The sequence below is a fragment of the Cupressus sempervirens genome, chromosome 1 (assembly GCF_028749045.1).
Source record: "Cupressus sempervirens isolate cs-2001-9-10 chromosome 1, ASM2874904v1, whole genome shotgun sequence".
Taxonomy (NCBI): Eukaryota; Viridiplantae; Streptophyta; class Pinopsida; order Cupressales; family Cupressaceae; genus Cupressus; species Cupressus sempervirens.
Window position 1 is genome coordinate 302,451,918 of NC_143118.1, and position 27,407 is coordinate 302,479,324.

A 27,407-nucleotide genomic window follows, 5' to 3' on the forward strand; every position below is an offset into this window, starting at 1 on the left:
GAGCTCCTCCTCCACCACACATCTCTTAGTACCTCACCTGGCCCCATTTTATACAAGAACCTATTAATCAACTGGAATAAACTGTTCTTATCTTTCTCCTTTCAGCCATTGGCATCTCTCTCAAAAAGGTAGCAGTAGATAGTTATTGGCCAATACCTTTGTACTATTGTGGAGGTACGACAATTTGAAACAAGTGCGCATCAGGAAAGTCTTCGTTTACAACATTTCCACCGGGCTCTCCTAACTTTGTTCTAGTCATTTGGTCTGCGATCACATGATTTTTCACTAGTCGAACTATGATTTTAAACGTAAATTCCTGTAGGAGAATTAACCACTTGCTGACTCTTCCTTGGATAATAGGTTTGTTAACTAGATACATAAGAGCTTGATGATCTACAAGAAATGTAAAAGGAGTGGCTAATAAGTAATGTCTAAACATTTGAACTACATAGACAATACGTAGGGCTTCTCTCTTCGTAGTACTACAATTGCGTTCCACTTTTGAAAGTAACCTGCTAGCAAAGTACAATGGGTGGTCCAGTCCCTTCTTTCCCATTTGTGCCAAAGTGGCGCCTATTACATAGTTGGATGCATCCACATGGATATGATTCCTTATTCCAATTTGAATATACAAGGATTGGGGCTCCCACCAGCCTCCTCTTCAGTTCTTGAAAAGCCTCCTCTTAATCCTTCCCCCGCGTAGTTTTTTCTCCTTCCCTCCTTAATTTCTCCAAGTATAAGGACACCTCTGCAAACCCCTTTATAAATCTCCTATAGTATCCCACATGCCCTAGAAATGATTCGACACCCACATCTGTGGGAGGCTCCAAAGTAACAATGACTCTAATTTTGTCAAGGTCCGCTTTCAAGCTTGCCTTGCACACTATATGGCCCAGAAGCCTACCTTGACGAACCATGAAGCCACATTTCTTTGGGTTTAGTGCCAGCCTCACCCTTCTACATCGTTCCATGCACTCTACTATAACCTTCAGTTGTTGCTCCTTTCCACTATAAATAGACCATTCATCCGGGAAGGCCTTGAAATTACCTACTAACATCCCATCAAATATGTGACGCATAATCCTTTGAAATGTGACCAGTGCATTACACAACCCAAATGACAACCTATTGTAAGCATATACTCCATCTTCCACTACAAAGGTGGTTTTTAGTTTATCTTCCTCCGCAATGCTGATTTCTCTATACCTCGACAACCCATCCATGAAGGAGTACATCGCTTGTCCGGCCACTTCCTCCAAGATACTGTCCATAAAGGGGATTGGAAAATGGTCTTTTAGAGTGACTGCATTTAAGTACTTGAAGTTCACGCAAATCCGGATTTGATTTCCATCCTTTTTCAAGGATATAACCATTGGTGACACCCACTCGCTAGTTTGTACCTTGAATATTATGCCTATTGAAGCATCATTGTAATCTCCTCCTAAACCTTAGCCGCATAGTTCTTGTTCATTTGATAAGGTCTCCTACGTACTGGTCTTTCTCTTGGTATCTGTTGGGTGGATATTTTGAAACCAATAGTTTTGGGTAAAATCCAGTCTGAAATAGGTTGACCAGCCACAGTGTGTGAGATAGAGTCTCTCCTACCTTAAAGGGAAGGCTCCCCCTTCTTACCGTTCCTTGCATCAACTCAAGGTAAGCAAGAAGTCAAGAGATTTTGTAAAAAGGTGTTACCAATATTCTTTCCTCTTAACTTTCAGGAAAGAATCCACTTACCCATGGAGCGAGTAATGGGCAGCATGAAATCTCTAACTACGCTTCTATCTAAAAGCTAAAAATGGTGATACCGATAAACCAACACTAACTCAAAGGCTAGCTGAAAGTGTATCGATTTGGGTATAGGTCCACTCGTAATTCTATATGAATAAGCTTTACTACTAGGGCACAAAGACTTCCAAAAGTAAATATATCCTGATTATTTGTGAATCGAGAAAGAGATATTAGCTACAGAAAAATCTTCTAGTCTATATATCTCTACAATTTTTTCCTAGTCAAAGCTCCGGCTCCAATTGCTTCTTAACTCTTTTTTACCTCAATTATCAAGAACACAATCACATGAATCAAAGATAACATATGAAAATCATAGACAAAGCTTCTAATTTGCACAAGTAACAATTGCACTCAATCAAAGTTCGGTTTCAATTGCTCCTTTGTATTCACTTTTATATGAAAATAGTGCTACACGATCAAAGTTTTGTTGGCGCAATTTCTCCAATACTCTCTTGCATACAACAAAAGATGAGATTACAATAAGAGGGCACTGCATTATATACGCATAAGAATTGAGAAAAATGGAGGGAAAAAAGGGAGCAACTCAACCAACACTGACCTAGTCTAAATAAAAGAGAAATTGTTGGGTTACATGCAACTCGCATTACATGTAACTACATCTTTTCATGCAATAGATCCTCTTTGATCTACAAATAGAAATAAAATAAAATAACAATCTTAAAGATTAATCTTCGATGCCTTGAATTTGATGATAACATTACGCATTGTAGGAAGATCAAAAATCTCCATTGTCTTTGATATTGCCTCTATCCTTACTACATCTACATATGTTGATTGCACAACCTTGGAATTTGTCACCAGAGAATCTTGCAAATGTTTTGCCAAAGATCTATGCGATGCCAATTTGTTTATTGTGTGAGAACCAAAATCTTCAAAATCCAAATCAGCATTGACCCTGATTGTATATTCTTAAGTCATTCTTTCAACTGCAATCAAATTACCATGTTCATCAAGAATCTGACATCCCATTTGCTCTAAATTACATGTGATCCCTATTTCTATTGTCTGACAATCTCCAAGGGTTTCCTGCAACTTTGTTATCAGTTTTCTCTGTGTTTCTTCTTTTAGCCCATAAGTCCTTGATATCTAAAAACATTTCACAAGATGGCAAGATGTCACATGAAACCATAGCATCTAGATCAAACTTAGCAATCTTGTCCCAATCATTAAGAATCCTTTTCAAATCATCAACTTCTTGAGTCAAGGAGGAATTCAAATCTTGTTCCATCTCGTCTATGTCTTTGATACGCTGAAGGAATTTAACCATATATGTAAAAGCTTGGACTCCTTCAAAAATAATTTCTCCCACCCAAGACTTGGCAGCTTCAACTATCCTTTTCTCCCTAGATGTCATAGACACAACAACAACACTTTGAAAAGATTGTTCCCGAATAACTTCATTTAAGCGAGCAACCTCTTGCTTGACACGAGTTTTCTTTTCCCATAATTCATGGTTGCTTTTTGATACATTAGCAGGTGCATCTTGAGCATCCTATAAGCAACTCAAATGTGATTGCTTTATATCTCTACCTTGTTGATTTTGTAATCAGAACAACAATAACTACATTTTGAGAAGATTGTTGCCTAATAACTTCATTTAGGCGAGCAACCTCATGCTTGACCTGATTTTTCTTATCTTGAGCATCCTACAAGCAACTCAAATGTGATTGCTTTATATCTCTACCTTGTTGATTTTGTAATCAGAACGTGTAAGTTCTTCAGCAGGTTTGTCCACCAATGGCTTAGCAAACTCTACAAACTTGGTTTTTTCTGAATCAATTAAGATCCTTGAAACAATCTTATTTTTCAAAAATTTGGACTTTGTTTTCTTTATAGGAAGGTTCTCTGGGGGTACGATCACTTTCCTTCTCTTCATTGTGATTCTTTAGTCAGATCTACACATTCTGTGGCAATTTGAAAATCTGCTCAATAACCTTCGAATCAAGGCTTATAATAACATTGCCATCAGCATCCTTGAGCGTCTTTGATTTTGGACTGAAATGTTTTGCACATCCAAGAACAAACTCTGGTTCCAAGACAACCATGAGAAACATAAACACCAAGTGAATATGACTCCTTTTGATACATTTCATTTCATGACCAACAGGAGCTTCTACTCTTCGCAGGAAATCAGTCATGTCTGCATGTCCAATCTTTGTATCTAGCACATAGTCAAGAATGAATGTGATGTGAGATTGAGTTGCATGACCCAACTCTTTATCAAACTGGTATTTTATTTTGCCCTTAGATTTTCATGATGAGGGCATCTGTTATGCTCTAAGTTGCCAATTCGGGTTCTGGTTTGGATATGGATATGGGGTTCGGGTACATGGGTAAAACAATTTTGACCCCTCTGCGAATTCAGGTTTGTCCATATTTGTATTTATGTTCAAACATCGAAGTTACAGATACAAGAAGAAGAGTGATACTCATAAATCCATATTGGCCAATAAAATTATAAATAAATAAAGTTTCAAATTACATGAATTACAAATTGACATCAATCCAAACATGATCAACAAAAATAACTATTGGCTGGGTTATACAAATCTATCAACAATAATATACTCAGATCTTCAAATTAAAAAATATGAATCCCTGACCTTAAATGAATCGAAGTAGGTTGTTGTTCACTACTGTCATAAACTAAGGGCTTTACATAGACCAATTTTAACTTAAATAATATTAGCAAGTTGTTGCAAAACACTATCTAGAGTTGATACAAAGAGCATGCTGGTGAACAAATCAGAAATACATACATAAACTGACCTACTACCTTGAGGTACTTCCTCGGTGCCCATGTTCATTGTGTGTCCTATGAAGGACCCATAGAGAACCCTTGAAGTACCCTGGAAGAACTAGTACCAAAACTGTACCAGTACCAGGACCTAGGCCTAAACAGCAATACCCGGCAACTGAGCTTGTGCTTGTGCTGCAACACAAAAATTGCTTCTTTGGACAGGAACCCTTTGTGCGAACTTTCTTGCAGTTCGCAAACCATAACTCTCCTTCGTCACTTCAGGTGGTGTTGCTTCTCATGGTTTTAAATTCCTTCATCATCAAGTGTTGCTTGAATTTTCTTGTCCAACCCTTTACTGCTACTCTCTTTGGAAGAATCATTGTCGTCATTGGATGATTTATTCTTCATTTTCTTTGTCATTTTTCTCTCACTCTTCAGATCCACTACTCTGTTGTAGGCATCATTGTATGATGTTGGGGGCACTATCTTCACTTTTCTTCAAAGAGCAGGCTTCAACCCTTTAATAAACCAACACTTCTTCAATCCGTCAGCTAGTAGACTTTCCATCTACCCCACCAATTTATTGAGTCATTTATTATAAAATATTATAGAGATGACAATGTAATTGTGGCAGAAATCTATAACACATAAAACACAAATATTATAGTAAGCTTGATGCAAAAATTCCATACAAAGTGACAATCTACATATATCATCTGCAGGATTGAATTCCAGTAGAATCCCAAATAGGCAAATAACCAGAAAGCGCTCCATAAATGACATTCAACTGTCAACAGCACTCTATCACCCTTCCGTCCAAGATACAACTCTTCTAGGAGACCATGTTGATTTTTGATGTACCAACAAATCTAAACATGTTTCAGCTGTTTCTATGAGCCCTTCCCTTAGCACATCCAACCCTTAATTTTAGCTAGTTCATGATGTTAAAGTTGGAACAAAATGGTATCTCATCCTTGGAATCTAAAAAAAATCATACTAATATAGCCCATTATGAAAAGAAAAGACATTCTAATCTTCTATTTCTGAATTTTCCCCTCTAATGGGCACAAATATAAAATAACATTACACTCTAGTCTTTAGTATCTGAAAATACCCTCTTATAGGCACCAATGTAAAATAACATGACATTCTAACATCTTGCATCTGATATTTTCCTACTAATAGGCCCCACTGAAATGTAAAATAGCATTCTCATCTTTTTTGTCTGAACATTTGTCTTCTAGTATGCGCCATTGAAAAATCAAACCATGATATCTATAAAACAGTCATTCAAGCAGCCCATTCAAATCTTGCAATAGACCCTCATATGCACAAGTTTGTATATCATTCAATTCTAGAAATGATGCAATTTCACAGGATTCCTTACCAACACTTCTTCTTGATAACCTGAAAATGCTTTTGCCAAGTCTTGTATGCTACTTACAATAGCATTGTGCACCTCTTTTCCTCCTGTCAAGCAGAGTCTGCAAAATATTGGCAAAGAAAAAACAGTTGATCCAACATATCAAATTTACTGGTTATTGATTAAATTTAGATTTTAAATGTCTGAAATAATGTTCAAATGATTGGACTAGAGCATTCAATTAAAACTTGAATTTATAGAATTGATTACAGGTTAAACATACACGCTTCTTCAAAGAAGATGCCTTATTAATTAAGCTAAAGTCTTGAGGTCCAGAGGAGTTGAATAACTCGATGCAGTTACATTAATTCTTGAGCTGCTCCCCATTTAAATAGTAGCAGCTACCATTGAGCCTCTTTTTTTTTTGCAGAAGTGTAGATTCAAGGAAACATGTCTACTTAAATAGTTTTCAAGTATTGATAAAGAAAAATCATCAAGTACATATAATGTAAAGTACAAACTTCTGTACAATTATCTTAGGATTAACCCACACTTTTAGCATCTAGGGCATTAGCACACATGTATAGTCTAATTTGCCAAAGAAAGCTTGGTCTTAGTAACACCTCTTCATGATAAAATCATAAGAAAGTACCAAATTTCTAAAATACTCCATCAAGATTACTTGGCCACTAGGATATCAGGGTAGTATCTATGGATATGAATCAATATTACAAACAACTGAAAAGATGAAAGTGGCAAATTGACGAAACAATCAGCCCATTCCAACATTACCATCCTAGCATGCTCTAAAATGCAGGCATGGTTCTCATTTTCAAATTTGTCAACATTAGGGAGATATAATTGACCCTTTTCAAGTGTTTAATGCTCTTAGTGGATTCCAACTTCTCGTCTGCAATATTGTATTTGCAAAATTGGGGCAACAATATGGAAAATTTTGTAGTCTAAATTCACTCAGTTGATTCTTGGTTGATTTGGTTTGTCTTCAGTTTTACTTTTGTCCCAGGTTTGTTGCTTTTCAAATTTCGCTCGTTTCAAGCTATCTTATGCCTAAATCAGAGCTATATTTCAAGAGATGATGAGGAATGAAGTACATTACAGGTAAGTTTTTTAAGCCTGACTGCAAGTCTTTATTTCTTATTTTAAATCTTCCAAACTGGGCTTTTTGTAAGTTGTTGCATAACATCTTGGGTATCATTTACCTGGAATCTTGAATTAAAACTCCAACATACATATTTGCAAGGAAATATGTGAACTTCAATTAGATTTTAATGTATTGATGAGTTTTTTAAGCCTCATTACATATTTTCTCTGTAAAATTATCAAAACAAAGGATGTTTAAAAACTTATACTCATTGGTGGGCTTTTTTAGTTCACTTACAAAGTATTAGTTTTGTTTCAAAAAAGAACACGTTTTGACTTGCACATGCAATCTAAAATCTCGTCATTGGTTATTAAAGAAAAGGGTGGCAATTTTGCTTCTATTACATGTCAAAAAGCCTGTTAGTGATGATAAAAAACAAATGTTTTTATACATTGCATATGCATGTTGAGCTGAAAAGCGCGTCATTGAGTAAGGATGGCATTTTTTATATGTATTACATATACAAAGCCCATTTTTATGATTAAAATGACTTATAACATCTCCTTTAAAGCCTGTCATCAGCTATATACGAGGGAAAAGGCATTTTCTATAATATGCGAGACATGTTATAAAGCCCGTATATATGTTTACAGCTTGTGTCAGTGTCTCTAAAGCTCATCATCATCTTTGAAAGGCATTCAATGACATTTAAATATGGCATATGCTTCTAAAAGATGGTGATTGTTGGTTTGATAGGGCATTTCATGGTTTTTTAATATGTGTGCAATTGTTTTAAATGCCTGTCATTATTCCAAATGCATTTTTTGCCAATATGTGAGCAAAACAAAGCTCATTGCTGCTTTCTGAAGGCATTTTTATTATGATTATTCATAGCAAAAGCCCGTTTTATTTTCTTCTTCATTTTCAAACTCGTGGATTGAAAAGCTGTTATGAAGCATTACTAAAAAAAATTTTGAAGGAAAATCATCCCAGCACTCACAACAGTAAGACAAAAGCCCGTCTAAAAATTCAATTAAACTTGCATTGCTGATTGCAAAGCCCATATAGGGCATTGTCAAATGCATTGTACAAAGGAAGAAGGCATTTTACACTTGCAACAGTGAATGAGAAGCCCGTCCAAGGATGGTTTTGATAATTCGCAGCTTGTTCTCATCACCAAAAAGTATTCTTCCATCTAGGGCGCCGTATTGGCATCTATTGCATTGTTTTGTATCTTCAAACAAAAATCTCAAACTGCAAGGTTGAACAAGTCTTTGGAGTTGCTACAATCAGCATTTTAGTTTGCTAAATTTTCTTTATGAGAGGAACACTTCCAGATCTGCGAGAAATATTAAATGGTGAAGGTGTTTAAGTTTGTTTCGACTTATGATGCCCTCAATGTCTATAAAGCAGCAATTTTCAGAATTCTTTTCAAGGTTGATCAGGCATTTTTCTTCTAAACAACAATCCTTGCATCATTCTTGATGTCTAGCTTGCATTTTGCAATTAGATTTGTGCATAGATTTTTGACATTGGAGAGAATATTCTTCATATACATATGCAATAAGTCAAAAGAAGAAAAACTTGATCAGAAGTTCCTCCATTCATAACAATGTGAAATTTCTTCCCAATGTTGCAATATCAGTTCTTCTCCACAATTTAAAAAAAGCTCAAGTAAAATTGTTTCCTTCACTTGCAGACGGGATTGAAAACCTCATTCATAGGCTTGTCTTGCCCAAAAAGAGCAAAGTCCCCCCCCCCCATTTGTAAAGCGAGCTAAAAAGTCCACCTACAAGGTTTTTTCACATACATTCTGACTCTTTTCCAGAGCTGCAAATAGACTTCAAAAAAGGCGTTTTTAAGTGGCACAGATCTCCAAAATGGCTTGTAATGGGACTTTAAAATGCCACTTAAAAGAGAAAAGTCTTCCCACTTGTCTACATACGCTTGCATTCCATTTCCAACTCAAGAACTTGCATTTCATTCACCTCCAGTGCTCTAGAAAATCCCTGTTTTTCATCTTTTCTCTCATCTTAATGGTTGTTCTCATCCACTTTCTACCATTGTTTATTGCTCAAAGGCCTCCCAATCATAGTTAACATGCCTAGCTCCAGATTTGCAAATAAGAAACATCCACAGATTCTTAAGTTTTATTACATCCCAAATTTTTACCCAATTTAAAATGTTCATATAGTCGTTGAGGTTTTACATTAAGCCAATTGACAGTTAAAATTTGTTATGATCATGTGAAATGGTAAGATGGTTAATCGTTATAATTTCATATGAAGATGAAATGTTAGTTAATCGTTATGATGCTATTATATTGTTGTCTTGAAATCTTAGAAAGTTGGTTATTCATCATGGGAAGTAGAATGGTGGTTAGTCATTTATGAATAATTACTTGTTATGGAAAATTGTTATTATAGTGAGGAATATGATATAATCGTGGAGAATTTCCTTGTAGGAGCACGTCAAAGGGGCGGAGCCATTGCTAGAAAGGAATTGAGCAAGGGGGCCACCACCATCACTGGGCAAATAGGTATGAGCCCTAAACCACCAAGGCTAAGGGTAAACAACTAGGCAAGCAAGAGTGTACATTGGACGACCGTGCACTAACCTGTTAAATTACATATCATTTACTAGTAAAAGAGATAACTAAGCATGAATTGAAATTTGAGCAAGTTTCTACCCTTGTAATTGTGTTGTTGGTTGGAGCTTCCTAATGTATGAGCATGTCTTGTCATATCGACAACATGATACCTACATATCTATACATGTACATACATGTATATGTGTACATAAATAAACCAACTATATATATATAAGGACATATACGTATACTTGATATTTGGCATTTACATAAGAAATATATGGTTGGGGTTTACACATGTACATGTATATGCATATATGCATACATAGATATATAGGTATGTGTAGATTGCATGATGTTATATATTAAGACAATATCATTATTTCTTTCACCTTGGCTATTGGTTTAATATTATTTCATGTGTGGCTACCTTTCATATTTCTATTTGTTCTATCGACTCGTATAGTTTGAGATGGCCATTTTAATAATTGTGTCGATGACTTCTTGTGTGCATCTTCCTCAAAATAGACTATCGCGAGTTCTTGCATATTATAATGGATATCAAAGGCATAGAATCATATCAAGGATGTTTCTAGTAGGCCCAGATAACAATCATCGCGTTGCAACCCATTGTTCTTGAGATGTGCTAGACAGGGCACTAATCTAGTTACAAGTCATGCAATTGTTACTTATGTTTTATTGCCATATATTCTCTATTCTTGAGTGTTGAAGAATCAATGACGTAAATTAGTTGTTGTATTAATCCTTGATCATGAACGAAGCAACAATGTCGTAATAAGCCACATCATGTTGTTAAAGGAATTAATAGAAATTTTTGAATATCTTTATTTACCCGACTTGTCAAGTGTTACTAATAATATAGACCTGCAACTATAATTGTCGTCACTTTGGATGATAAGCGATCACATTGCTAATGGCATATTTTGTGCATGATTAATTGAAGCAAGCATCAATGTATATTACTTTACATAAGGCACTGATCTGATCTATACAAAGGTATTGACCATATACCTCTAAGACAAGATCAGTTCAAATGGAAACAAATCTGAATTGCTAAAATGATACTTGCATTATACATGGCTGGAAATCTCCTAGGATACACCCAAGGCCGGAAGGGTCAAGCATTAATGGGTGGGGAGGAGATGAAAACCCTGCAAGAACAAACATATGTCAATAAATTAAAGTAATAAAATGCTAAAATTTATATACCGAGTCAGCTCATGGTAGACCAATTTTTAGATCTTGGTGCCTAGTCGAGTGGTGGGATTGATACTTCAGTACCAGGATGCTTAGTGGATGGAGAAGGCGTTCCATGTCTATTTCCAGGTAGGGAGGGCCTTTCTCGAGTGAGATTATGTGGGGATATTTTAAGGGTCTGTGGTTGGGAGGTTAAGCCCCTGACAATGTTCTCTCCACAAGATGTCAAGACACGCACCAGACAAAGATAAGTTATGCATTCAAACATTTATTGGTAACAGGTATTTTATTTTTATGATGTTTATACAAGTAGAAGATATGATGGATTGATTTATATCATCGATTCAGTTATTTCCTTTAATGAAAGCAACTTTTCTCGTTATTGTAATTGGTAACCAGTTAGATCGACTAATCTTCCAACTGAACATGAAATATATCTATATGCAAGAGATAGGTTTATCTGATGGATTGTAATCTTTGTCTTTCATTTATGTGAATAATGAATATGAGCATACCTTCTAACTGTATGTCATTGCCATAGTTAGCAATAAAAAAGAAAAGGGGTGATACAGTTGTATTTGATGCCCTAAATGATACAGTAGTATTTGATGCCCTAAATGATACAGTGATTTTTGATGCCCTAAATGATACAGTGGTATTTGATGCCTTAAATGATATAGTGGTGTTTGATGGTATTTCTCTTTTCAATAAAGTGGTATACCTATATGTTCCTAAGCTATATATATGGACTAACCTGGGTTTTGCAGAAGCATCCCTAGACAGATTTCAGCTTGAATTCTATTAAAATAATCTTTATGTTTCTTTTTAATGCTCACTATTGTATTTTATTATATCTTTGTAAATATTAGAATGTTTCTAATATTTATGTGTAGTCTAGAATAGAATGTTTCTATTCTATTCGACTCTCCTCTTTGTATATATAGATCAATTTGATCTCTGATTAATTAGAAAGTATTCTGCCATTTACGTTTGTAACATGGTATCAGAGCCAGTGCTTAAATTTTTTTTTGAAAAATTTATAATTTCTATTGAAATTATTTGTTATGTTTTTTCAGAATTATTTCTGAGATTTCACCAAGAACCCTGTTAGGGTTTCTGCAAATCGTGGACCAATCACACGTGTTTGAAGCAGCTCGCTTCCGTATTTTTTTCGTAACCTACTGATCTGAAAAATCCGTGCCTATATCCTTAGGAAAGCTCGCGATTTTTTTCTGCAAATCGCGTCCAAATCACGTGCATCTGAAGCAGCTCGCATCCGTATATTTTCAAGCTTATTTGACAACAAAATCGTGATTGTAGGGTCGAGGATCAGTTCATTTTGTCTCCATTCTTCATTGTTTGCGCTCTCCCTGCAAAAAATCTGCCATTATTATCAAGAAATCTGAGTTTTTTCAAGCTTTTTTCAGCCAGGGCCATTTTTTCGAAACCCTAATTTTTGGGGTCAAAAAAAAAAAAGTTTTCAAATTCTTGGTGGATTTTTCGAGATCTCAAATGGGTCTTCATCATATTTTTGTGGGTGCCTCGATTTTCGAGCTAGTAGATCCGGATTCCGACAACGTATTATTTCTAGGTTTTTCAAGCTCTTGCCTGTGTACTCAAATTTTTTTGGGTCTTTCATTTTCTCACCTCGACATTTGTGCCATTTGAGATATCCGCATATTATGAGCATCTGTATCAGCAGCATCAGAAGTCAGAGTCAATTAAAAGGCAGGCCATTGCTGCCCAACACTCAAAGCAAAAAGAATCTATCTACCATGCCTTTATGGCCAGCATACCTGCAGATCATGTGAAATCTTCTGCTTGGTACATAGATTCTGGTGCCTCCCGACATTTCACTCACATGCGTGATTGGTTTGTTGAATTCACTCCCTATTCTGACTCGATAATCTTTGGAGGTGGCGAAGAATATAATATTGTCGGCAAGGGCAATGTTCAAATTCAGTCCGGAGGAAAAAGACTCATGTTCCTCAATGTATGTTATGTTCCTAGCATGAAACATAATCTTCTGTCTGTTAGTCAAATTATAAATCACTCCCCTCAGTTGGATGTCATTTTCAGTGGAAAAAAGTGTTCAATTATTGATCGTGCTTCTCGCACTACACTTGCTATCGATCTTGAGGATCATGGTATTTATAGGCTTGTAGATTTAGGCAATTCCCTTGAGCGTTCCTTCATCGCCAAATCATCCACTCTTAGTAGCCTCTAGCATTAGCGATACGGTCACCTGAACATTCAATATCTAGCAGAGCTTGCTCGAGATAATTTAGTCCATGGCCGACCTGATATCCAGACCTAGAACCATCGCGTTTGTGGAGCTTGCCAAGTACAGAAGCAACATAGGACACCATTTCAGGATGGTGAATCATGGCGAGCATCTAAAGTACTCCAGCTGGTCCACACTGATGCATGTGGTCCTATGAATACTCCTTCTGTTACTAGGAACAGGAATTTCTTACTCTTTGTGGATGATTTTAGTCGCAAAATGTGGGTATATTTTCTTAAGCAAAAATCATATGCTTTTCCTGTATTTCAACAGTTTAAAGCTCTAGTAGAAAAAGAGTTTGGTTCCTCCATCCATACTCTTAGGACCGATAATGGGGGGGAATTATGTTCTTCTGCTTTCTTTGCCTTCTGTACTACTCATGGCATTAGACGTCAGTTCACCACACCTCACACCCCTCAACAAAACGGTGTTGTAGAGCATCAAAACCATACCATCACAGAAATGGCCACGACTATGCTAGAACATAGAAATGTTCCCAAAAAATATTGGGCAGAAGCAGTATCCACAGTTGTCTACCTTCTTAACCAGTCACCCACCCTTGCAGTTAACCATAAGACTCCTAAGGAAGCCTGGTCTGGTCACAAACCTAGGATCAACCATTTGAAAGTTTTTGGCTCTCTAGCATATGTATGGATTCCTGATGCCAAACGCACTAACTTGGATTCCAAAAGCCAGAAACTCATGTTTATAGGATACAGTCACACACATAAGGCCTACAGACTGATTGATGTAAATATTGATCGTTTAATCTTCAGTCATGATGTTGTGTTTGATGAGAAACTCAAACCATTTTCGCAATCTGCCTCCCCACCGCATTCCGAGATTCAGTCTTCAACAATCTCTGACTTGGGTTCTTCTATTTTATATGAGTCATTTGATGCTACTAATACACCACCTTAGCCACTCCTAGATAATATTGCTCCTGCTCCTGCCCCTCATCTAGCTATTCCAATAGCATCTAATATTGGCTCCTCGACTCTTCGACCAAAATGGTGGGCTCAAACAATTAGTGATCTTCGTCCTGATGAACTCATTGAGGGTACAACCTCCACAAATAAGAGCATTCAACACAACACGGTTAATATTGCTCTTATGGCCAACATCTACAATATCCCTGAGCCCCAGACATATGCAAAGGCCAAAAGAATTCCAGAATGGGAACAGGCAATGGATGCTGAGCTTCAGAGTCTTCAAAAGAACCACACCTGGGTTCTTTCAGATCTCCCTCCTAGGAAGAAACCTATTAGCTGTAAATGGGTCTATAAGGTCAAGTACCATGCAGATGGTACCTTGGACAAATACAAACCCAGACTTGTTGCTTCTTGATTCACACAGCGCGAAGGCATTGACTATGAGGAGACCTTTGCTCCGACAGCCAAGATGAGCACTATTTGCATTCTTCTTGCCACTGCAGCTCAGTATGGTTGGAAAGTTCATCAGATGGATGTGAAGAGTGCTTTTCTCAATGGTGAATTACAAGAAGAAGTCTACATGACGCAGCCCCCAAGTTTCAAAGTTGTCGGAGCAAAACCAAAAGTATGTAAACTCCAGAAGGCCCTCTATGGTCTTAAGCAGGCCCCTAGGGCTTAGTATATAAAGATTGATCAGCACTTGGTTGCTTAGGGATTTCAATGTAGCCCGTCAAACAGCAATCTGTATATTAAACACTTTGGTAATGATATTCTTTTTCTTGTTGTCTATGTGGATGATTTGATCATTACTGGGAGTTCAAAACATTTGATTTCAGAAATCAAACAGGATCTATGCAGAACTTTTGATATGACAGATCTCGGATTGCTTCATTATTGTTTAGGTATTGAGGTTTGGTAGACTAACAACAGTATTTTTTTGTCTTAGTCCAAGTATGCTAGAAATTTGCTTGACAGGTTTCGAATGCAGGATTGCAAACCTGCCTCCACTCCTATGGAGACTAGTCTGAAATTGTCCGCACAATCTGATTCTCCTTCTGTAGATGAAACACTCTTCAAGCAGCTAGTAGGTAGTCTCATCTACCTTACTACTACTGGACTTGATCTCAATTTTGCAATCAGCTAGATCTCACGATTCATGACAAACCCCAAGACTGATCATTGGATTGCAACGAACATGTGTTATGCTATGTACACGGTACTTCAGATTATGGTCTTTTTTACACAAGGAGCACTACTCCTCAGCTTAGTGGATTCACCGATTCTGATTGGGCCGGCTCAGTTGATGACGGGAAATCTACCTCTGTCTATATGTTCAGTATTGGATCTGCAGCAATTACCTGGACCAGTAAGAAGCAACACGCACATGCACTCTCCTCTACAGAAGCAGAATATAGAGGAGCTGTCAAAGCAACTTGTGAAGTAGTTTGACTCCGTCAGATGCTTGCAGATATGCATATTCCTCAAGCAGGTCTGACTTCTTTGTTTTTAGACAATCAAGGAGTACTCAAACTCGCCAAGAACCCAGTGTTTCATGAACGAACCAAGCACATAGAGCTTCATTGCCATTACATCCAACAATTAGTAAAAGATGGATCTATTTAGTTACTCTATGTCCCTACCTCAGAGCAACCAGCAAATATTTTCACAAAACCCCTTGGTCCTAACAAGTTTGTTAAATTAAGGGGCTCTATTGGTGTAGTAAATAGATTGAGCATTAAGGGGGGGTATTAAAATAATCTTTATGTTTCTTTTTAATGCTCACTATTATATCTTATTATATCTCTGTAAATATTAGAATGTTTCTAATATTTAGGTGTAGTCTAGAATAGAATGTTTCTATTCTATTCGACTCTCCTCTTTGTATATATAGATCATTTTGATCTCTGATTAATTAGAAAGAATTCTGCCATTTACGTTTGTAACAAATTCTATGGTATGCAGATTTTTAATTCCTTGCTAAATTCATTGATGGTGTTTTCAATTGTTAGTTATGAAATTTCTATTTAACTAATTGTAACCATTAATCTCATTCACATGAACATATCTATCATAACTATCTTCCTATGAGTATGAAGTATTAACTGTATTCTTTGATATGACTAGTTGTTAGTTAAGACCCAGTAAAAGCGGATGTTACATGTTTGCTCTAATGATCTATCTAAACAGCAAATCATGGTGTTGATCTTATTTGCAAACAGAGCTCAAGACTAAAAGAGTGATATAAAGCAGGAACAGCCACATGATGGAGCATACAAAGAAAGGGATGATCCATGGAATGAAGGGGAGCAGTCAATGTTTTCAAGACAGAAATGGTCATGAAAAGGAACTTTCCCAGTAACAGCCGTTATGGCACAGAGCAACCAAGGATGCAAATTCATGTTCCAATTTGGAACACTTCCACCAAACTTGAATATTTCTATCATAAAGCACCCTTTAGAAGATGAAGACTGAAAAAGGATGAAGTGATAGTAGTTGTGTCTTGTCAGACAATTTATTTTCATCATGCATTTTGTAATCATGCAATTGACAAATTCCATGTAATTGGGAAACAAGTTGTACTTACAAGTGATCTCTTCGCTTGCAAAGTCATTGCATGTAATCCAATTGCAGGTCATGTTAGTAGGTAGTGGCAGAGTAAAACCAGAGGATATATTGGTGTCAAGCGCCCTACGATATGTAAATCCATGCTCTCCTTAGGATGAGTATAGGAGCAAAGTAAGGAATCAATGTTAAAAACACACACTAAGCACTAGAGGCATTATAAGATAATGTTTAATGAAAATTAATCAGAGCTATTCATTTTAAGGGATAAGGTCTAAGTTATAGAATGTTCTGTGAGAAATAGGAATTGCTTGAGGACAAGCAATTAGAGGAAGGGTGGACTTGTCACGAGCCCAAATATATATAATCATTTCTTCATTTCTCTAATGAAGAAATTGACTATTAAACTATAATCAACAATTCTACTTATGATAAGCATTTGATAAAGTGAATGATCAATTAAATTGAATAACTAATTATTTATTAAATGAATAATACACTAACTAAATGAGTAAAATAACTATTAATAAATTACCAACTTGTAACTATTAAATCAAAATTATAAACTAATGGAGAGCATCTGATTAAAAGTTTGTATGGGGGACGATAAGCGGCTTTATACCAGCCACATAAGCTGAGATCTTAGAAGTCATGCCTATATAAAAGCCACATAGGCGGCTTTACCCATGAATATATATAGTCGTAAATATGTGTAGATAATATACATACCAGGAATCAGAAATATATATGATATACACCAAAAAAGAGTGAATGCATAAGTATTAAAGAATAAGAATCGGAACATGAGAAGGATATAAAAGTCAATTTTAGAAACCAGCGAGGATCATAAATATATCATAATTATTATAAGAAAACAATGAAGACACTAAAACCAAGGAGGATATAAGGCAGCCCGTAAAAGAGTTAGAAAATAAAGAACCTAAGGAAATAGAACAATGAATTTAATAAAACATTTTCTGTCACCTTTTAATTGTTAATATTATTATATTTGGAAACTCCAAACAAACGATAAGAGTGTACGATTAAAATGGGGATATAAGAGTCATGGACAGTGATATAAGTAAATAGAGGTACCCACCACTAAGGAAATAACATGGAGTGGGATAAGAATTAGATTTAAGAGAGGGACTTAACCACCCAAAAAAAGGTATGGAACATGTTAAATATAATGATAAGTATAAACAATGTGACTAATTCATGGACCAAAAACATAAGTGTATAAGGGAACCAAAAGAGATAAGTAATAAAGTAATAAGGACCAAATCTATAAAAGGATCATTTAAGTACTTATTAGGTGGTAAAATAAAGAATGGGGAAATATTAAAACGAAGTATACTAATTGAAGTTGTTATATTATTAGGAGAGATCTATAATATTAAATACATTTTGTCTTGAATAATTACCTCTCATACATATGTATATTATTCAATGTTTATAAACATCAAATTGAGATTTTGAAGTTATTAAAGAGTAAATCTAATAGGGCACATCACATCTTGTCAGTCAGTTTAGTTTCATCATGCATTTTGGAATCATGCAATTGACAAATTACATGTAATTGGGAAACAAGTTGTACTTGCAAGAAGTCTCTTCACCTACAAAGTCATTGCATGTAATCTAACTGCGGGTCAAGTTCGTTAGGACTTGCAATTTGAATAAGTCAAAGTTAGTTAGGCAATAGGTCAAACTTTGTTGGGTTTCTCCCACCCTTTTCTCTCAGCCTATCTATAGGAGGGAACTTCATTGTAATTATCATCTTTTGGCAATATTTGAATATGCACTCTAACACTTTGAGCTTGGATGTTAATTAAATTGCTTTCAATAAATGAGGCAACTTGCTTTCAAACTTTGCATTGACTCAAGATGTTATGTGACAACATATTCTGAAAATTGATTATGAACTTTATGCTTTGTTCAAAGGGATTAGAATTCAATCTTGTGGATTTCGCATTGCATGTTGTGTTCAAAGTTACAGTTCAATTTGATCTTTTTGAAGACTGTGATGCAAAAGGACAAATTGTTATAGTTGATAGTGAAAGACTTTGTGCTTCAATTATAAGTACTTCAATTAAAACTTGGGAAATATTTAGTATGAAACTTCATGTTGGTTTAGATTATTGAATCTTCATTCGAGATAAGTGCAGGAGACTTTGGATTTCTACAACTATTCCACCAACTATAAATCGGATCATTGTATTTGGAGTTGTCCTTACGTCAACCCCTAAGCCACTGATATTTCCATAGCAATAGGCACTTTTTGTTAAGTTTGCAAATTGTAGTTATTTGCAGATAATTCCAAAGTAAAGGAGAATTGATTAAGGAATTGTCATTTTTTATAATTTCAATTTTTTGTTCAAGCCACCTACAATAATAAGGGAGCCTCGCCCACTACTGAGAGGACAGAGAAATCTCATGAGATGTTACCTAATGTCACTAATTTGCAAGTTGTGCTTACATTGACTTACAAAGCTATTAGCAAATAGTTTTGGTGACTCTGTTGGGGGCATGATGTGCATTCAAAAGCCTCATGCTTTCATTTTAAGTGTACCCATGTCCTTTTTCGTTGTAATTAATTATTGTAATCTTATTTCATGTATTTTTTCAAGGCTTGTACCAAGGACATGCAAATGGCTGCCCAAGGTCCTTGGTGAAACACTTCTGCTCCACCGAATCTAGCTTTGCCTCTACATGCTCTTCTTGATGGCTCACAGAAGAATTATCCAGAGTTCTTCTATGATGGACAACAACATTCTGATGAACATGTGCATAGATTTTTCCTTTCCATGTTGATCATGAAAATGTGGAAAAAGAGGAAAACCCTAGCACTTCCTCTAGTACTCCAAAAAGAAGAGTTTCTACAGGCAACTTAAGAAACACCTAGATTCTAGTAGTAAACAAATCTAATGTCCTTATCAAACTAGAAGCTTAACAGCTAGGTTTAAAGAAACCAATGAACAAACCCTCAACTTTGGATGCAAAAGGAAGCTAGCTTCAAAGTTGTTTATTACCACTATTACTCTCAATGATAAGAAAGAAGCACAACAATTTGTAGGTAAGGATAGGTTAAAGAATTTCGCTAATGTAGCTAGTGAAATTTTAAGCCCTAACAAACAAATTGTTGAGGATTTGAATATTTTATCATAAGTGACCAAGAAACAAGGGAACATGAATCAAGAATTGAGACATAGCAAGTGAAGAACAAAAGAGAAATGACTAAAATAGTCCAAGTCCCCTAGCTTTGATGTAGTCCATAGAAAAAATGTTGAGTTTGACCAAGAAAGAGAAATCCCTATAACTGGGGATGAAAATATAGTTAATGAGAATATAGTGGAAGAAATAATTAAAGGATACGACTACGAAATGTTAGGGCCTTTTCACTCCCCTATCGGGTGTACTGTGCAGCTCTAATTATTCTGGTGGCTTAAGCTTGTGGGTGTGGCCCTATTGTACAATAGTCTCTCATGCTGGTGCTACTTCTTTCCATGATTTCCCAGTGCCCTTATCCAAGAGGCCATGTTTTTCGATTTAGGATACCGTCGTACGAAACTCTATTTGAATTTTGTGTGCCTCTATTGCAATTCGATGGGGTCGTAACCTTGCCTTTCCAGTTCTTATTCAATACAATCCTTCGTTCTCCTTAGCGTGTATTTTCCTTCTGCACGACAATCGTAGTTCATGTGCTCGTATGACAATCTCAGTTCCTACAGTGTTGTAATATTCTGCATAGCAGTGCTAGATTATAGGTTAGTATGGGCTTCTAATTCACCCCTTTGTATGACCTTCGAATCACCTTGGGTCCATATAGCGCTACCATTTCTTTTACTCAACGTGGCTTCTACAATCCATACGGCACTTATCTCTCCCCAAGTTTATTATATGGACTAAATAGTTCTAGTGGTCGTATGGTGGGTTTTTGTGACTCCCAAGCACTTCCTTATGGTTGTACGGTATGAATAAGGTCTATATGGCAATCCCCTATGTGATCTTTCCTGCCCATAAGGCTGTATGGTATCGTGCGGTGTTATCTTTTATTTGGTCTGTACGATCTCAATTTTCAATATTTTTTTTGAATTTCTACCTATATCTAAGTCATTCCTTCTCGCATATGCAACATTATGTCTTCGACCTTCATGCCTTTGGTGATAAATTATGAGCTTTGAACCGTTCATGGCATCAGGGATTTTTTGGCCATCAAGTGTCCATAGTTTGATCGATCCTTTGTCTCCAACCTCTCGAACTTTAAACGAGCCGCACCACTTTACCTTGAATTTGTCAGGCTTGATTTCGTTCCTTTCATCAAATTTCAAGACTAATTGGCCCAGTTGAAACCTCATTTGTCACAGACGTTTGTCATGCCAAATTTCCTCTGTTGTTCGGTCACCTCGGCCGCCCACTAAGCCATTGCCCTCTTCTCAACCAATTTATTCAAGGCATAGAGCCTCTCGCTCAAGCTCTCCATGTCACCAAGCCTGTTATCAATCAATATCTACAAACTCAGTACCATAAACTCCACAAGTATTGCTACCTCTTTCTCATACATAAGTTGAAAGGGTGTGTGTCTCGTTGTCACCTTGTATGAAGTGCAGTAGGCCTACAACACAAAGGATGATCTTTCCTCCCAATCTTCACCCTTGACTCTGTACGACTTATAGATGACCCTGACCAAAATTTTATTAGTTGCCTCTGCCTTGCCGTTTGCCTTTGAATTCGGTGGTGAGCAACTTGATAACATGGTTAACAGAATATTGACCTCTATCATTGGTCAGTTGGATCTTAAAGCTATACCTTGTTATGATTTGTTCATAAATGAACTTGGTTGTGCTCAATGTGGAGTTGTCTCGCACTGCTCGTGCTTCTACCCATTTAGTTACGTATTCGATGGCTACTACAATGTAGCAACATCTTCTGGCACTACTAACCCATAGGGATCCGATGAAGCCTAACCCCCATCTTTCAAACAACTCCTATGCATGTAAAGGGGTAAGCGGCATGAAGTCACGTTTAAGAGGCTTGCATGCTTGCTGAGAAGTGTCGCATCCCACAACCCATCCTCTCACATCATTATGCAATATTGGCCACCACAAGCCGATTAGGAGCACCTTCCTTGTCATATGGGACCCATGTGTCCCCCCACTAGTCTTTTGTGGGCTTCTCGGAGTACTCTTGGTACTTCTTCCATCACACTCCTTCTAAGTACTTGGTTTGCCCCCATTTTGTATCGTAATCCATTGATCAATTGAAAAAACCTACTCCGCAAAACCATCTTTCTTCGTTGTCCTAGAAGCATGTCACGTAGGAACTGGGCTAAGGACAGATACTCCCGTATATTGGTATACCACGGAGGGAAAACAATAATTTAGAACAAATGTGCATCAGGGATGTCATCATTTGCTCTGACAGGTGACTCACCAAACTTCATATATGATAGTTGACCGACAATCATATGGCTAAGCCCTGGCCACACCACGATTTTGAATGTGGACTTTTGGAGTAGTAGAATCCATCGACTAACTCTCTCCTGAATAATGGGCTAATTGACGAAGTACATGAGAACTCGGTGGTCCACATAGAAAGTAAATGGGTAGTCTAATAGGAAGTGTCAGAACTTTTGAACAAAGTAAACCATTTCGAGGGCTTCTCTTTTTGTGGTGCTATAATTCTTCTCTACATTGGACAACAACTGGCTAGCAAAGTATATCGAGTGATCTTGTAAGATCCCCCCCTTGGTCACTTTGACTCATGGAATTTTTACAAACTATTTGTGTGCAACCTGGGTGTTGAACATGTTGATACTATTGTAGCATCCTTTCAATGGTTATTATCAAAATTGATGAAATAATAATGGGAACAACTAAATTCGATATAAGGGAATGCTAGTAAAGAATAACTCTACTAGTCATATCCTTCTCACAAACTACAAGTACTCAAGTTATCCACTATCAAATTCATTGGAGTAATTAATTAGAGAATTCATACCTCCATACACAGGTTTGTACATTAAGCATTGATTATAAGACAAGTACAAACATAAACAAAGGAACTTGGATGATGGTGTGTGGCTAACAGTATGTCTCCGGTTGGACCTGCCCTTTTTAATGGTTATAGCTTCTGAAATGCTCACATCATGTCGATGTTATCCCTACGTTACTATTGGAGCCGGCCCTAGTAATGAATATGCTTGGTCGATGACCCCCTAACCTCTACGATAATCAATACTATACTCTCAATGATGAAAGCTTATGGCCTGCAATCTATCATGATGACCTGTACCAACTCCTGCTTCCTCTGCATTCAGCTTCAAAATCTGAGCATGACTATTGAATGGGCTGCGAGAACCTCCAATTGGGGATACTGTCACCTATGTCTCAAATTTGCCCCTACACCTCCCACGGATGCCTACTACAACTCTCCCAGTTCTCTATAGTAACTCCTAATGTCTTCCTCAAGGAGTGACCCGGCTACTCTATAAGTACGTAGCCTACACCTCTATTGCCACATGAATTTCTAGTTCTTTGAATAAACTGGACTCCCTGTCACACATCTCCTCTAGCTAGTATACCAAAAGGAATTTGTACATACCTATCAAAGCATATTGACTTCCTGCTAAACATGGGTCTGCTGGAATCATATACAAATCTACATCCTCCTTTCTTGAACCTGATACAATCTCCAATGAGAGACTGGGGCTACGTCCAGTTTCTCAAATTCTCTTAAGGGGTTTCATCCTTAAGAAAGCATAGTCACATTTAAGCAACTGAGATTATCTTCAAAATATTGATATATTTCATGGTACCAATCCCAATGAAGCTCCTTGCTGTTATAACCTCGATATGAGGAGAAATACAAACAACTAGGGAATGTGGGATAAAAGCCATTTTCGTTTTTTAGTCACTTGAGTTACTTTTCTTATAAAATGACATTAAGTCATAAAGTAACTTTATAAATCAACTTTATAAAATAAAGTGACCTACCATCAACAATTGCGTCAATGAGGATGGTGCCTAAAATGCCCATCTCAACAATAGCAGGGTGTTGTCCACTGTTCACTGTAAGAATCATTGGGTCTCTTGTCAAACTACCAGGAGCCTCGGTCCATTTCAAGTTACTTGCTTGGGTTATTGGAGTGTTTAGGAGGGTTGTACGAAGGTGGGGCATTGTCTCAAGTAGGTCCTTGACCTTTACCAAAACTTCTAGTTAAATCACTTGCCTCAGAATATTTTGTACAGTTGTTGCTTGAGCGGAGGTACCGGTCATATCCCTTGACTCTCTTCGAGCCTATATTTCTTTCTCAATTTCGATCTTCGCCTCCAGTGCCCTCTATTTTTTTGTACAAGGGTCAGGGTATGCGACCTTTTTGGCTTGTGTTTGTGTGATTGCCAGGATTTCTTCCTCCTCACTTCTCCCTTCGACGTCAAGGAGGTTAATGCCAAGCTTTGGGCAGTTGTCTTCGTGGTCGTCAGGTTCACCCCAACTACACAGCTTTTGTGCGGTCTCTTTCTTCTGGCAATCCCAAGCAAAGTGTCCTCATTGATTGAAGTTTCTACATTGTATCATTGGTCTCCCTTTCGCATCGTATCGGATTTGGGTACAATTATTGTTGTTATTCCCTTAACCTCCGCACTAATTATTCTTGTAGCTTCTAGAAGTCACATTATTGTTAATTTCTTGGGCACCCATCCCACGCATGGAGGGTTGCTATTGTGTAAACAATTCTAGTTTGTTTGTGGCCTTCATATTTGTAGGGACATTATTTAGTGGGGTGTCCCACGATCTGGCAGATGTTGCAAAAAGACTTCTTAGGACAAGAACTTTTTGTGTGTCCAACTTCTTTGTTGTTGCTACACCATACTTCACTCTTGATTTTTGCTAGTCCCTCCTTTTTTTGCCTTCAATTCTTTCATCATCCATTGGGGTTCCCTCTACAGGGCACGTACTTTATTAATTGATTCCTCGTCACTACTTCCCTTGAAGGACTCATCATCTGATGATGACTTGTTGGTTTGCTTGGCAGTCTTGTATTCACTCTCCAAATCTGTAGCACGGTTGTATGTGTTCCCGTACGAATTAGGAGGTATGATCTTCATCTTTCTCAGGAGAGACGCTCTAAGTCCCTCAATGAAACATCGCTTTTTAAGTTCGTATGTCGATACACACTCCATCTTACCAAGTAATTCCTTAAGCCGTTGTTCGTAAGCTCTAACAGACATGCTCTTCCCTTGTTTCATAATATAGATTTCTACATGTGTTCATTATTGTCTCACAGCAATTTCAACTCCTTCTGGAATTCCTTTTTCAACTTTGCCCATGTTGTCAAATCGGTCTTACCTACACTGGAGTACCAGTCAATGTAGCGGGGAAATGTTTGACCCATTCATCCAGGATGGTAACCCCATTTGTCATCCACATGGTTTCGCACATTTGACAATGGCAGACAGGATCCTCCCTCACCTGGCCCATAAATTTGGGCAATTTATGCTAATTCACGGCCATGGCTACTAGTTGTGATACTTGTTGTACCATTGGTTGTAATACTAGTTGTGTCAGTTGCATTGGTTGTGCCCTATGCGAGGTTTGCGTCTACAATTGTGCACTCGCGTTGCCTGTGTTGCACTGTGGTGTGGTAGGATCCAAAAAAGGATTCCAATTAAAAAATTGTATTCGCTCGGTTGGTGTGTGAGGAACAAATTGAGTCTCTTGGTTACCTTGCACTGGTGCAGCTTTGGCACATCTAGGTGCACTAATTCCCTCTTCTCTCCTGCTTCGGTTCTCTACCCATGGTGTACAAGACAAATTTATGAAATCCTCTTGTGTTTCGTCGATCCAATTTAACCTTTGTCATGTTTCTTCTAGTAACTCCTTGCTACTTCTCACCCGTCAGTGTTCCGTCAAATCATATTCCCCTTTGATCACTACACCTCCTGTGGGCACCATCGTGGTGACCCTCCGTGACACATACATGGTCTCCTTTGGGCAAACCTTCAACTAGTTATCCCTCGGCAAGTTGCTTAAACCTCTGTCTTCATCCAGCTTGGTGTGTGGCGTGTACATCATTTGTCTCCTTCCTATTTCTATCTTTATTTAATAGATTGGGCATCAATTCCAAGAAACATTATAAGTAACAAACATAACACTAGCTATTTATTTATATCTCCGTACAAGACAAGTGGCTCAACTATGCAACCTTGTGATTATAGACATAGAAGTGTTATTTTTATTTGTTGATCCCAAGGCTTAAAGCTCATGGTTTTGTCCTTCGTCGGGATGCATTGTGTTCATCTCCCTCTTGACATTTACTTTTGACACAAAGCGGAAAGATCTTTTGTTGATGTTGTTTGTGCTCGACTTCTTCCCTTCTGTTTCACGGCATGAGGGATGCTTGCGCCAATACACAGGGCAATTGGTGCAAAAGTCTATCTGTCGCAGGATTAATGTTCAGTGCATCCCACACAAAGTCCTCCATAACTACTTCTTGTGCATCCTCCCTGCGTACAAATGTCTCAATTGCGGCTCGCAAGAAAATACGAAAGTCAATTGTCAAAGCGTGCTCCACTTCAAAAAAATTGTAATTTCTTCTTCATTGGTTGTCTTGTTGTCGTTCACAGGTAGTCCTATCTATTCCATTACAGCGCTTCCTAGATTCAGCAACGACGCCAAATGTTTACCCTCGTGAGGTAACAGGAACTAAATGCATAGATACAGAAGCAAGGTATTCAATACAGAAAATATAGAGAGCTCAAAGGTAATTCATATATTCATTAATTACCAAACACAAGGTTACATTCGCAATACACATGTCTTTGCTTATGAAGAAGGTTGATACATATAGTGTCTGAGGGGGTGCGAGGCAAACCATTGCACCCATGAAACTACCCAAGTTTCCCAACAACATATGTTTCCTCCAGAGTCGGTGATACATCAAGTATCAATGTCTTTCTTCTCAAACCCCTAGTTCCAACTCCGATCCTTGAATAGTTTTTGCATATTAAATGAAAGATCCCTGATGGATGCCCTTGCTGATCTGCTGTAGTTTTTAAATTAATAAACTATATTTTCTTGTGATTTCTTTGATGGTCTTTGAGAATAGACAGAAGTTGCAGAAGGTTTTGCTTTTTTTGTTTTGTGTTTTTTGATAGTTTTTACAATAGTAATGAATAATGAACAATAAACATGAGAGGAGACTGAAAATAAATAAGAACATAGAGCCAAATCAGAATTGCTATAAATCGTACCAGGCAGATTTCTGATTTATAAAGCCAAATAATAAATCCAATGCAATTCCAAGGAGCTTACATCCAACAATGATGTCAAACTGCTGCAAATGGCAACCGTAAGACTGCAATGAATCACGTCCCAGCTGAAAGAATCAATCTATAACGCTGAAACCATAAATCTGCAACCTGAATCCACAATAAAGAATGGTGTACTCTATCCCTGATAGCAACGCACACTGTCTGAAGAATCCAATGCCAATAACTGCTAAGGGCTACGTCCCAGCCAATCTAGAACCTGGGGTTTGCGTCCCAGATGAAGAATTGCTCTCTCAGAGCCAATTCACAAAAACAAATTTTTCAATATGCAAAAGATAATAAGAAATTAGGTCTCCATCTCCTTATATACCCTTCCAATTGTAAATTGAACACTAAAGGGAAATTACACTTTGCCCTTTAAATAAAATATAATAAAATAAGATTTTCCCAATTAAAGTCGTCCATGCTATAGGAAAAACATTACTTTATTAAAATTCCATAGTTGAAGACACCAAAAAGTCTATAGATAGTAAAAATCA

General features: G+C 37.2%; 1 protein-coding gene across 1 annotated transcript in view; it reads right to left on the reverse strand.

The window, feature by feature from the left end:
• Positions 1–27,407, reverse strand: part of LOC149577313 (uncharacterized) — a 200,440-nt gene that overhangs the window by 135,563 nt on the left and 37,470 nt on the right. Inside the window, exon 5 of the mRNA XM_089823391.1 lies at positions 5,937–6,033. Within this exon, the coding sequence (XP_089679517.1) occupies positions 5,937–6,033 (97 nt within the window). The remainder of the gene's footprint in view (positions 1–5,936; positions 6,034–27,407) is intronic.